This window comes from Brassica napus, chromosome A1 (assembly GCF_020379485.1).
Source record: "Brassica napus cultivar Da-Ae chromosome A1, Da-Ae, whole genome shotgun sequence".
Lineage (NCBI taxonomy): Eukaryota > Viridiplantae > Streptophyta > Magnoliopsida > Brassicales > Brassicaceae > Brassica > Brassica napus.
The window spans coordinates 1,028,461-1,041,682 of record NC_063434.1 but is presented as its reverse complement, the minus strand read 5'-3'; the positions used below and the strand labels follow the sequence as shown (position 1 = coordinate 1,041,682).

Here is a 13,222-nt window from a genome sequence, read left to right as displayed (position 1 = left end):
CCTCGGAATTTCGTCGGAATATTCCGACGGAATTCCGAGGAAGCAAAATTTTGTGTTTCCTCGGAATTGCCTCGGAAATGCCTCGGTATATTCCGAGGAATTCATTTTCCGTCGGAACGTCCGTCAGAATACCGCTGTTTTCTTGTAGTGTACGTACAGTTTTCCCACTAGCTTGGTTAAAAACCTTTTGAATTTAGACACGAGGTTATTTCTAGTGGATCAACGTGTCCAAGTTAATCAATCATAGAACCTTTTGAAAGTGACAAATCCAATGCGAAACTGTCCCCAACCCATAAATGAAGAACCCCACAATACAACCACAACAACTAGAGGAAGAAAAAAAAATAGAGAAAAAATGAAGCAATATGTGCTGGTTCACGGCGGTTGCCATGGCGCGTGGTGCTGGTACAAGGTCAAACCGGTGCTGGAAGCTTCAGGACACCGTGTGACTGTCGTGGATCTAACGGCTTCTGGTGTCAACATGAGCAGAGTGGAAGAGATTCAGTCTCTTGAGGATTACACCAAACCGTTGCTTAAGGTTCTCGAGTCTTTTGGCTCAGATGATAAAGCCATCCTCGTAGCTCATAGCCTGGGAGGACCATCGGTTGGTCTTGCAGCCGACATGTTTCCTAGTAAAATCGCCGTTGCTGTTTTTGTAACGTCGTTCATGCCGGACATAACGAATCCACCTTCTTACACTTTTGAAAAGGTATGATCCAAAACTTATATACTTCTATTGCCTATTGGTAATATTTTTGAGAGAAATGTGACTAAATAGTATATTTAACTATTTAACAATAAGGAAACGGTATAGTATTTTGCTAAACATATCATATGCCCCCAAAAAATAAGGGAAATTCCTTTGCACAATCTATTTTATTCTTTGTTGATAAATAAATTACATTTCAACAAAAAAAAAATACTCCCTCCGTTTCATAATAGATGAAGTTTTGGTTCTTTGCACACATATTAAGAAAATTATATTTTCTAAACAAAAGTCATTAAAATATAATTTAAAACTAATTTATTTAATTATAAACAAAAATAATAAATACACAATTGGTTACACAATTTTTTGATAAAGTTAAAGTTAGTTAGATATATGAAAACATCATCTATTGTGAAACAAAAACAATCACCTAAAACATCATCTATATTGAAACAATATTGAAACAATATTGAAACAGAGAGAGTATCATATAATTTGGTGATTCGCGGCTTGTGTGAGTTATGGCAGTGTCTAGAGAGTTTTACGGAAGAAGAAAGTTCAAACATGGAGTTTGGGACATACGGAACACATGAACGTCCTCTAACGTCTGTATTTCTTGGAACCAAGTTCTTGGCCAAGTACATGTACCAACTTTCACCTGTTGAAGTAAGACTTAATCAAAATACCTTCTTTTTTTTTGTCAAGAATAATTTATTTTTTATTCATTTTATTGTTATTAAATTTGAAATATTTATTTTTGTTGATTAAATTTGAAATATTTATTTTTTTGTCGATTTGTTAGGATTTTGAGCTGGCCAAAATGTTGGTGAGAGTTGGACCGGCAATTACCAGTAACCTGACGGGGACCAAAAGCTTAACCGAGGAAGGATATGGTTCGGTTGCTCGTGTGTATGTCACATGCGGAGAAGATAAAAGTTTAACCAAAGAATTTCAGCGATGGATTATAGAGAATTTTCCGGTTAAAGAAGTGATGGAGATCAAAGATGCAGATCATATGCCAATGTTCTCCAAGCCACTTGAGCTCTGTGACTGCCTATTCAAGATTGCTGATAAATATGCATAAGCAAACCTGAGAATAATATCATTATTGTCATTATATTTAGTTTAAAATAAAATAAAATTCCACCACCATGATAGACTACACGATCATGGGATGGATGATCATATGAATAAGATTACTACAACAAAAACATTTTCCAAATGATATGAGTAAGATGATACACTTTTGTGCCCTGTGACTGCTTTTGATAACATTAAATCATCAATTCAATAAATAACGAACATAGGATACAAACTGGTGCATAAGATTATGTGGGAGATCTGTTTCCCACTTTCACCAAACTAAGCAAACACCAAGCGAAATAGATGAACTCTCAAGAGATGTGATGATGTGTGGTCAGGCTGAGAGATGGAACTTGAGAAGAATCCAGTTGCTAACGGCGGGAAGTTCTAGATTTTGGCCTTGAAGATTTCTGCAGTGAAAGAGAAAAACAAGTTCAGTTATGCATTGAATTGAATGCAGTCGTTAGATAGATTGAGTCACATAGATGCAACAAAATGTACTTACAGTCATAGAACCGAAGCTGGCTCCTGAGCCCGGTGTAATACCTAAAGGGGGAAACAGATAACACAACTTGAGACTACAGACAAAAACAAACGGTATCCTATGAGAATTTGGGAAACAAATAATGACTTTGTACCTGCAAACTGTGAAGGAGCCGCAGCAATTGATGGAGTTGGCTGTCCAAACAAAGACGGAGCAGAACCAAACGTAGAAGCAGGTGAAGAACCAAAGAGCGGTGTCTGCGATGGAGTAGTTGCTGCTCCAAACAAAGAAGAGCTAGGAGCAGCAGAAGATGGTGTAGCAAATAGAGAAGTCGTAGGTGCAGCAGAAGCAGGCGTGCTAAGAAACAACCCGCCTCCTGAAGAAGGGTTTGGTGTTGGAAAGGCTGAAGATGCTGGTGGAGCATTTGAGCTGGTAATCAACCCAGTAACTTGGGTTGAGGTTTGTGCACTTGTAGCAGTATTAGCAGGTAGATGCAGAGTTGGATGGACCCTTTTAGCAGCAGCTTCTTGTTTCGCTGTTTCCCTCCGATCAGCCTCAAGAAACGGATCATGGCACTCTCCTCTCCGCCGCTGGTCAGCAAGATACGCCGTCCTCATTGACTCAATGTATTGGTGAATATTCTCAACCTTAGCAGCGACATGAACAAAGAAGTCATGCACATTAGAGATGACTTTCGGAAGAGACTCCAAAAGAGAAACGTGCCGACTAAACTTGTCGGAATCCAAAGCAAGCAGCTGCTCCAGCTCCTCAACCCACTGTCTACACTCGCCTAGATACTTCTCAAACCTCGCAACAGTCTGCTGTAAGAAAACAGTAGGCTTCCTCGGAACTCCACGGTAAAAATCAGAAACTTGAACAATAGAAGCAACTCCTTGTTGTTGATGACCAGAGGAAGCTGCAGCTTGGTTAGCTCCCTGCAGTGCCTGAGACGACTGAGAACCAGTAGCAGCTCCTCCTCCACCAGGCTTAGATTGAGGGAATCTTGGCTGTAGCATGATGAAAGACCGAACAGCAACCTCGGAATCACGCAGCATGTCTTTAACAACCACCATAAGCTCGTGGAGAACAGCTTTCTGTCTGTCCATTGTAGTGTTAATCCCACCAAGCTCCTACAAAAAAAAAACCAAACTTTAACACAAGACTGAGATTAACCAATAAGAATAAAGAGATGGAATCAATCAAAACCTGAACAATGCGGCTAGCATCAAACTCGAACCCTTCGGTTGAAACAGAGGAATCGTAAAGACGACTGCATTGGTCTAACCTCTGACTCTCGCTTCTGTACTCCAATACCTTCCCTCTAAAGGAGATTCACACAAAACAAACAAACAAACAAAAAAGATTCAGACTTTATCACTCTAGAGCAAGCCTAAGGCTATAAAGGAATCGACTTTATTACTCTAGAGCAAGCCTAAGGATATAAAGGAACAAACTTTATGAACTTACTCGATCTGAAGGAGGAGTTTTTGAGAATCGGGGTGAAGATCGGCCCACTTGGTACTGTAACTCGCCGGAGCTTTGTCGTTCGTGAAGAGGTACAGCTGTTGTACTTGCTGTTGTTGTTGTTGTTGCTGTTGGAACTGTTGCGGCTGAAACGACGGCGTTTGCTGCTGCTGCTGTGGAGGTTGGGAGAAGAAGGAGTTGGTCTGCGGCTGAAACGATTGAGTTTGAAAGGGAGAAGGAGTTGTTGTTTGCTGCTGCTGGGGCTGTTGTGGGGTGGAGAATAGATTGAACGACGACATTGGTGGAGGAACCGGCGGTGAATCCAATCTAGGGTTTTCTGTCGCCGGCGAGGATTTGGTGTGAGTCGAGGGAAAGATTTTAAAAGCCCAACACTCTGAGTAAGTGGAGAGAAAAGATAGGAATCGTTATTTATTGCCTGTATTTCACATTTATACAAAGTTTAAGGGCTCTTTTGCAAATATGAAATCTTATTGAATGAATCATGAACGAAAGCAAAGTGTAAACCGGTATTGCTTGATCTAAATGGCATTGAACCAATCACAAAAGATGAAATCTTCAATTACCTCCCTATACTAAACTGATGAGAGAGAGAGCTATTAGATTTAAGAACATCTTCAAACTTATTTCATTTCGTTCATGATTCAATTTAAAATAAATATTTTATAATATTTTAATTATTCTAAAAATAATGAAAAGTATGACCACTCCAAAATATAGCATAATCCCATATGATTACTCTATTAGTATGTCATGTCATCATTTTGTTTTTAAAATTAATCAAAATCACTTGGTAAATAATGTATTAAAAGGGATACTCCTTCCAATTTACAAAAATAGATTTTGTATATTTTCTATGAAAAAATTGTTAACTTCAAGAAAATTAATTGATTTTATTGAATTTTTATTGATTAAAAATTATTAAAAATTGAAAATTACAGAAAACGATATATTTATTATAGTAGTTTAATGTGTTTTCTTAATATGTGTGAAAATATTAAAAAGTCTATTTTTATGGAACGATATCAGTATTATGATTATGTTGAATACTAGTAGTTTTGTTTTTCATGGTGCACAAAACATTCAACTTTGTTTCGGACATCAATTTGAAAATATATAACTTGTTACACTGTTTCTCAATGGATTTAGTTCCTTTTAAGCATAGGAAAGATGAGAGGAAACAAATCAAATTTAGAGGAACCTCCAAAAAGAACATTCAAAAACTAAAAATTCACATACAAGTAACTAACAAAGAAGAAAGCCTATTCTTAGGAAAGATAACATTCCATTTTTCACCAGATTAGCTTCCATAGTTGTGTTATATTACAACTGTAAGAATATACACCATTCCATTTCACTCCAGTCAAATTCAAACACTTGTTAGCAAACTAAGCACACTTACCTAAAAAAAAACGTTTAAACTCCAAAGAGAGTAATTAAAAAAATCAGACCGTTGCTCTGTTCATCTTCAGACATGAGTCCAAGTCCACTAATATAAAAACATCACCTTGGAAGTAACAAATCCATATGTTCTTCTTCTTCTTCTTCTTATCCAGAGAACAAAACTCACAAAGTCAAATCAACAATGCCTGCGATGAACTCGATCTACGAGAAATGCAGAGAAGAGAGGATCAAGGAGAATCTCCAGAGGATGCAGAACCTCGGCATCATGGATCTCTCCCTCAAGCTCAAATCCGGGACCCGACCCGCTAAGAGGCGCTACACTAAAGCCGCCGCTTCGAATCCGGATCTTAGATCTACTCCTCCTCTCCAGCTCACCGTCTCCACCAGACGATCCTCAAGGTACTACACTCTCTCGTCAATTCCAAAAAAAAAAAATTAGGGCTTTTCGAAAAAGCTAGGGTTTTTAAGTAGCAATCAAGGTTTAGGGTTTAGGGTTCCATTTGGTTTAGGGTTTAGAAGTATAAAGTCATTTCCTTTCAGGTTGAAGGACGCGTCGCCGGTTATCTACTTCGAGGAAGCGGAAAAGAAGAAGGGTAAAGCGTCTAAAGAAATGGTTTTGTGGTTACCAGAAGGAGGCGAGAGGCCTGAGGTTTACACTGATGAGCATGAGAAGCTTCTTGGTAACACCGAGCGGGTCTGGGAGCTTTTTGTTGATGGTTACGGTCCAGATGGGAAGCGGATCTATGATTCCGTTAAAGGAAAGACTTGCCACCAGTGCAGGTTAGTTGTGGCTTGTTATTAGCTTTGGCTTGATTAGGTTTAGTGTCTAATGCTTACCATGGAGTTTTACAGGCAGAAGACTCTTGGTCATCGTACACAGTGTAGCAAGTGTCATCCGTCTGTTACAGGTCAATTCTGTGGAGATTGTTTGTACATGAGGTATGTTCTGTGTTTGAGTATCTAATATCTTTGTTGTGTTGTGCCAAAAGAGGAATGTTGTAAGAGTATGTTTGTGAACAGGTATGGAGAACATGTGCTTGAGACACTGGAGAATCCGGACTGGATTTGTCCAGGCTGTCGAGGGATCTGCAACTGCAGTCTCTGTCGTAAACGCAAAGGGTGGTTGCCTACTGGTAATGCTTACAAGAAGGTAAACAACTTTGGTTATTATTCTATCTCTCAGTGTTACCGGTTTTGATAGTTCTTTATCAGGTACGTAAGCTAGGGTACAAGTCTGTTGCGCATTACCTGATTTTGACCAAGAAGCAGTCAGAAACAAATGAGGATGATGAAGCTGATGACACTCCTTCCCAAGCTTCTGCAAAGAGATCGCTGTCTTTCAAAGAAGCAAAGGCGTCTTCAGAAGAAGGAGATGGTCTCATTCTCCAGATCACCGATGGGCTTGAGGTTCAGGAGAATCACGTTGACGATGGTGATGAAGGGGCAAACAAGAATCAGGGTTCGGCTAGGAAGTCATTGAGTTTCTTGTCTGGTGGGGACAATCAAACTTCAGTGATTGATGGTGATGATATCAAGCCATTAGATGTGAACGAGATGGATCATCCAGCAACTCCTGTTGAGGCTTCTTCTGGAGACAAAGAGAAGGGAGAAACAAAAAGCAAGCGGAAGATGTCTGTTGAGCCAAACCCAAATAGTATTGGTGGAAGACTCAGGCTGCGTCGTAAGAGTCAAGTTTGAATGGGATAAAAGTTCATATTGATATGAATGAGAAACTCTCTCAGCGTTTAAGTTCTTCATTTGCTTTTGCTTCATACATTTTTAGGCATATTTAAATGTAATACAGTATCTTTTTCCATTTCCTGATGGAGTAGTCATGGATTATGTAATCTCTTTTCGATCTTTTTGCTTTTGTCTTAATTGCAAACTAGTTTTGCATCAGATTATTCTATTTCCTGACCATATCTACTTTCAACCAAAACTACAAATCAAATTTGAAGTTTTTTGAAGCTACAACATTATTCGTACTAGTATGGTACCAATGCACCACATTGATATAACTCATTTCTCAAATTCAATGAAGATTTCTATTTCAAATTTAAAAGTTAAAACTAGATTATAACCCGTGCTTAAAAACGCAAAATTTTTTTTTTAACAAAATCTAATTTACAATATAATAGATCTTAACATTTTGATAAGTAATGGTTTAATATTTTATTTTAGTGCATTTAAAAACTATATAATTTTTCGGTTTTGATGTGAATGTATAAGATTCAAAAGTTTATAAAATTCATATTCTTTTATTTTATTTTTAGTTGTATTTATTCTATTCATTTAAAAGTACAATATTTAAAATTATGTTTACTTGTTTAGGTTAAATGGTTAAATTTATTAAATCTTAAATCTTAAAATGTTTACTTATTAATATATTTAATTAGTCTAATTATTGACTCTAACATTGACATAACTCGAGTTCTCGAATTAAATTTAGATTTCTTTTTCAAATTTAAAAGTCAAAATATTCGTTTTTGGACTTAGTAGTTGAATAATAACGCTCTGTTTTATCATCAAATAAACACAAAAAGAAGAATGAGAGCATTGTAGGTGCTTTGTCTCATTGAAAATGACAGGTATTGAAACCAAGCAAATAACTAAACTAATTAATTTTAATTTCTAGAAGAAACATTTTAGTTTCTAGAATAAATGATAAAAGACAGAAGGCATTTTTGTTTAATCAATAGCACATTGTGTTCGATGCATAATAAACGATATAAATAGTGTGCATTTGTCCTTTCTTTTGGAAGAGATTATTTATTATCCATGACTTTATCGATGAATACGTCTAGTGCATTGCCAAAGATGTCTTAGATTCGTGATAGAACAAAATCAATATATGCAAATTGACATGAAAAAAACAAAACATATATGAGTTGTCATTCAATGCAGCTCAACTTTTATTTATAACGTAGTATAGGAGACCATGATTTGTAATTGGTCAATGCCTATCCTAACGAAGATAAAAGCCTTTTATTTTGAATTCGATAAATGTTGTTAGAATTATTGTTACTTTTGTTTATAAACAAAGGCAAATGTTACAACGATAAATTGGGTTTATTGTTACTTTTCAAAAAGAAAACGTATGGAGACCAAAGTAGGCAAAAGCATCCCCACAATCCAACCTTACATTAATAATAGGCATATATAAATTTCGTCTGTTTCAACCAACACATCTAATATTAGTAGGGTCCAGGTACATAATAATAATACATTTATATAGTAATCATAAAATAACAGCTATGACTTATTATTGATATTTGTATATTAGTATAAAGTTTTGAATTATCATTTTTTTCTTCTAATTTTGTTATCATTTTGTTTGGTCTTTCATTCCTTAACAATTCTGCAATAGAGTTGACTACTTAATTTCTGTGTGTGTTCCTAAAGTCTTTTTTTTGTCTTGTTTTATTAGTAGAAGATGAAAAAAATCTTGAAATGTCAAAAATAGAATATGCTAATACTAATATTCCCACTAAAACACAGTCATATCTATCTGTTTATTTGACTTATATCCTAAGTCTTTATTTGGTGTTATTTGACTTGAAAACCTTGGCCTTATATATCCTTTTCATTCAATAAAAATAATGATTATAGGAATTGAACTGAATAATTTGCTTGCTTCAACCATACATGATTTGTTTTAGCTCATGAACCAACTACCACTATTTGCTTATGAAAGTCAATGCCTTTTCTTCTTCAACAGTGTCTAAGACAGAGAGAGAGCTTTCTTGGATTCCTTCTTCATTCATTCTCTGGTTTTCTTTCTTCTTCTTCAGTCAATTTCGTTTCTTTACTCTTTTGTTCAAACCCTAATCAAAAAGTTTCCATTTTTAGAGTCTCTCTTCTAGGGTTTTCCTTAATCATCATCTCATTCTCCAAATGCATTTCTCTCTGTGGAAGCAAATCCACCACTGCGCCACTCTCATCTTAGACAAGAGCAAAAGCAGCCGCAGAAGACGCAGAACCAGAGAAGGCTCCGATTCCTCCCTCACCGCCACGAAAGAAGCTGCCTTGCTTCGGAAGCTCTACGAAGACAAGCTCAGGGAAGCTCTGGAGGAAGCCTCCGAGAACGGGTCCCTCCTCAAATCCCAAACCATCGACCAAGACAATCAAGTGGGCCGCTCCAGATCCTTAGCTAGACTCCACGCGCAGCGTGACTTCCTACGCGCCACCGCTTTAGCAGCCGACCATGTCTACTCCTCAGAAGACTCCCTCCCCGAGCTCCTCGAAGCTCTCGCCAACTTCCTCGCCATGTACCCCAAGTACCAAGCTTCAGACAAAATCGACCAGTTGAGATCTGACGAGTACACTCACTTATCAAGCTCAAAGGTATGTCTAGACTACTGCGGGTTCGGTCTCTTCTCTTACGTTCAGACTCTCCACTATTGGGACACGTGTACTTTCAGCTTATCCGAGATCACTGCTAATTTAAGCAACCACGCGCTCTACGGTGGAGCCGAGAGCTCCACCGTGGAGCATGATATCAGAGCCAGGATCATGGACTACTTAAACATCCCTGAGAGCGAGTACGGCCTCGTCTTCACCGTAAGCAGAGGCTCAGCTTTCAAACTCTTAGCTGAGTCTTACCCGTTTCAGACCAACAAGCGTCTTTTAACAATGTTCGACCACGAGAGCCAGTCTGTTAACTGGATGGCGCAGACTGCTAAGGAGAAAGGTGCGAAGGTGTACAACGCGTGGTTCAAGTGGCCGAGTTTGAAGCTTTGTTCGACCGATTTGAAGAAGAGGCTGTCTTACAAGAAACGGAAGAAGAAAGACTCAGCGGTGGGGCTGTTTGTGTTCCCTGCGCAGTCGAGGGTGACGGGAGGTAAGTACTCTTACCAGTGGATGGCTTTGGCTCAGCAGAATCATTGGCATGTGTTGCTTGACGCTGGCTCTTTAGGTCCTAAAGATATGGACTCCCTCGGTTTGTCCTTGTTCCGTCCTGAGTTTATTATAACTTCTTTCTACCGTGTGTTTGGTCATGATCCAACGGGCTTTGGTTGTTTGTTGATTAAGAAGTCAGTGATGGGTTCTCTTCAGAGTCGGTCTGGGAAGACAGGTTCAGGAATAGTGAAGATCACTCCACAGTATCCGTTATATCTGAGTGATTCAGTAGATGGTCTTGACGGATTAGTTGATAAGACAGAAGAAGAAGCTCGTCGTCCGGCTTTCTCAGGAGCATACACTTCAGCACAGGTGAACGATGTGTTTGAAACAGAAGATAACATCTCTTCAGACAGAGATGGGACTACCAGCACGACGATTTTCGAGGAGACTGAGAGTGTTTCGGTTGGGGAGCTGATGAAAAGTCCGGTGTTTAGTGAAGATGAGTCGTCTGAGAACTTGTTTTGGATTGATCTTGGTCAAAGCCCTGATCAGCATAATAGCAAGATTGTATCTCCTCCACTGCCACCGGTTTGGTTCTCCAAAGGGAAACAACACTCGCCTACTAAACCAGTGGTACCAAAGAGTTATAGTAATCCTATATATGATGGTTGTAGAGACGTCCTCTCGTTCGACGCTGCTGTTATGTCAGTTACAGAGAAAGGGACACACACTGCACCTTTGAGGAGTTCTGGTGGTTCATCAGAGATCAAAGAGAGCGCGATTAGACGAGAGACAGAAGGAGAGTTCAGGTTGCTAGGAGGGAGAGACGGAGGTAGAAGCAGGGTATTAGGTGTGGAGGATGAACACACAACAAGCAAAGGAAGAAGAGTTTCGTTTAACGTGGACCGTATTAGTCATAGTGTAGTAGAACAAGGTGAAGCTTCTCTAGCTAGTGTTTACGATGACGAGTACAATCACACTAGCGATGAGGAGGGTGCGGATGATGAATGGGATAGGAGAGAAAACGAGACCGAGATTGTTTGCAGACATATCGACCATGTGAACATGCTTGGTCTTAATAGAACAACGACCAGGCTCAGGTTTTTGATAAATTGGCTTGTGGTGTCGTTACTGCAGCTACAAGTGTCTGAATCAGGAAGGAACATGAGTCTTGTGCAGATATACGGACCAAAGATCAAGTACGATAGAGGAGGAGCGGTTGCGTTTAATGTTAGAGATAGAAGCAAAGGTTTTGTTAGTCCAGAGATTGTTCAGAGACTGGGTGAAAGAGAAGGTATATCTTTAGGGATTGGTATACTGAGTCACATACGTGTAGTGGATGATGATAATAAACCGAGAAGAGGGAGGAGTAGAGAAGATAGTGGTGGTTTGAACTTGCCGAGTGAAGCTGGGAGGAACGGGTTTATAAGATTTGAGGTTGTGACAGCTTCTCTTAGCTTCTTGACGAACTTTGAAGATGTTTACAAGCTTTGGGGGTTTGTAGCAAAGTTTTTAAACCCTGGTTTTAGTAGAGAAGGTTCGCTTCCTACCGTTGAAGAAGAGGAAGATGCAGAGGACTCAGAGACGTAGAGTTTGGTAGTAGAAATGCACAAAGCCACATAACTTTTAGTAGGTTCGCTTCCTACTGTTTGTGTTTTTTTTTTGTTTGGGTGAGAAACAAGAGTTAGAGAAAAGATTCAGAAACATGTAGCACTTCTTCTTTTAATTACTACAATAACTGATTCAGATCAAATATATACATCCAGATTCTGTGTAAATTTGCATTTGCAGCATTCTGTGAAAGGAAGATATTGCAAACATGATAGCTCCTCTATAAAGGTGACAAGTCTCAAAATGCAAAGTCACTACTAAGATAAACAAAAACAAGTTTGGTGCATAAATATTTGATTAAAAAAAAATCCCCAGAGTTTAGTTTTGTTTATCAAAAGCTCTTACACATCAACAAAACACATTTTTATAAAAAAGCAATACTATCATTGTGTTGGGGTGAGAAAGAGACGCAGCATATGCCTATGAGTCCATGACGGCTCCAGAACTCTTCAGTATCAGCGACTCCGTGGATCCTGACTCTTCTTGTGCTCTTCGTGTCTGTGTTGAAGTAGAAAACATAGAAGGGCTGGGCAGAGATGTTGGGGAGAAAATGATTTCACCAGCCTTGTTGGTTCCTTGGGAGATCATACGCTGACCCATCCCAAGAGTGAAGGGAAGAGACAAGGAAAGCTCAAATGTTTGTTTGGACCACTCATGTTTCGTCACATCCTCCAGTATCCAAAGATTAAAACGGTCGAAAGCATAACCACCTTCTCCCAAACAGATTGGTACAACGACAGCTGGCTTCCCTTTGTATTCTATCAATGATGTAAAAGCCTGCCAAACCAGGACCTCCTGAGGCGTTGTGATAAAACTTAGTATCCTCTCGTTTCTAACATCAAAACACACAAACACAGGAGTCCTACTTTCCCATGGAGCATAAGCACCATAATACATGAAACCATTGATGCATCGTCCCCTAGTTACACGGTAATAAGGCGGGGAGGTAAGTTGGGTACGAGACACTACTCCTCCTCGTCCAAGTGTTTATAACCTCGTGCACCATGACACTAGGGTTATGATCATAGTTAGATGTCACCTGGGTCAATGCTTTGAATTGATCATCTACAGGATCGTATCCCAAGGATGTGCCCGGTGCCTTGCAGTGAAAGGTAACGACTTGCCCCGTGCTAGGGTTACATATAATGAAATTTGACAACTCAAAACAAGCGATAGAGCCATGGACGGAAAAATACTTGTAGGCGCCGTGACGCAAGGTCACTGAGGGTATTGTCATGTCTAGATTGGCAACCAAAGAAGAAGAAGAAGAAGAAGAAGTTGCCTCCTCCTCTCCCGACAAGATGAACAGACGCTTGGGATCACTACATGCACTGTTGGTGAAAGCGACTACAAAACGGGATGGCTTCGCAGCGTAGTAAGAAGCAACGAATCTTTGGCTTCGGATAAGGGAAGACCAAGTCTTGGACACGCATAGGAACTTCATAAGAGACTTTCCAGGCAATCTAGTCAGTGTCTCCACCTCCATATCGTAAGGGAGGAGGACATGTAGCAGCTTACCTGGGATCGGCTCCAAGTTGCCCTTCTCATGTTCCTTGCGTTCGACGAAACCCTTAATTCGACTAGATCGATATAAAGACAAACGAGTT

At 39.3% G+C, this 13,222-nt stretch overlaps 4 protein-coding genes and 1 pseudogene across 5 annotated transcripts; 3 read left to right on the top strand and 2 right to left on the bottom strand.

Moving 5' to 3' along the window:
• Positions 1 to 301: 301 nt before the first annotated feature.
• Positions 302 to 1,963, top strand: LOC106437669 (methylesterase 9). Its single transcript, XM_013878634.3, has 3 exons — positions 302 to 709; positions 1,238 to 1,375; positions 1,512 to 1,963. The coding sequence occupies exons 1-3, from the start codon at positions 356 to 358 to the stop codon at positions 1,791 to 1,793; spliced, it is 774 nt and encodes a 257-aa protein (XP_013734088.1). The 5' UTR covers positions 302 to 355; the 3' UTR covers positions 1,794 to 1,963.
• On the bottom strand, positions 1,906 to 4,157 carry LOC125608164 (nuclear pore complex protein NUP58-like). Its single transcript, XM_048778123.1, has 5 exons — positions 3,744 to 4,157; positions 3,483 to 3,597; positions 2,431 to 3,406; positions 2,298 to 2,338; positions 1,906 to 2,202 (listed from the first exon to the last, which is right to left on the bottom strand). The coding sequence occupies exons 1-5, from the start codon at positions 4,037 to 4,039 to the stop codon at positions 2,164 to 2,166; spliced, it is 1,467 nt and encodes a 488-aa protein (XP_048634080.1). The 5' UTR covers positions 4,040 to 4,157; the 3' UTR covers positions 1,906 to 2,163.
• Positions 4,158 to 5,205: 1,048 nt separating this feature from the next.
• On the top strand, positions 5,206 to 7,061 carry LOC106437746 (cell division cycle-associated 7-like protein). The gene is made up of 5 exons (XM_013878744.3): positions 5,206 to 5,561; positions 5,703 to 5,942; positions 6,015 to 6,101; positions 6,183 to 6,312; positions 6,375 to 7,061. Exons 1-5 carry the CDS (start codon positions 5,344 to 5,346, stop codon positions 6,858 to 6,860), a joined length of 1,161 nt encoding a protein of 386 aa, XP_013734198.1. The 5' UTR covers positions 5,206 to 5,343; the 3' UTR covers positions 6,861 to 7,061.
• A 1,655-nt stretch (positions 7,062 to 8,716) lies between these two features.
• On the top strand, positions 8,717 to 11,765 carry LOC106437828. Of its 2 annotated transcripts, XM_048778116.1 has the most exons (2): positions 8,719 to 9,670; positions 9,890 to 11,765. In XM_048778116.1, exons 1-2 carry the CDS (start codon positions 9,057 to 9,059, stop codon positions 11,592 to 11,594), a joined length of 2,319 nt encoding a protein of 772 aa, XP_048634073.1. In that variant the 5' UTR covers positions 8,719 to 9,056; the 3' UTR covers positions 11,595 to 11,765. The 2 variants fall into 2 exon arrangements, with proteins under 2 accessions (XP_048634072.1, XP_048634073.1); XM_048778115.1 differs by having other exon boundaries at positions 8,717 to 11,765.
• Positions 11,650 to 13,120, bottom strand: LOC106353653 (annotated as a pseudogene).
• Between the last annotated feature and the right edge of the window lie 102 nt (positions 13,121 to 13,222).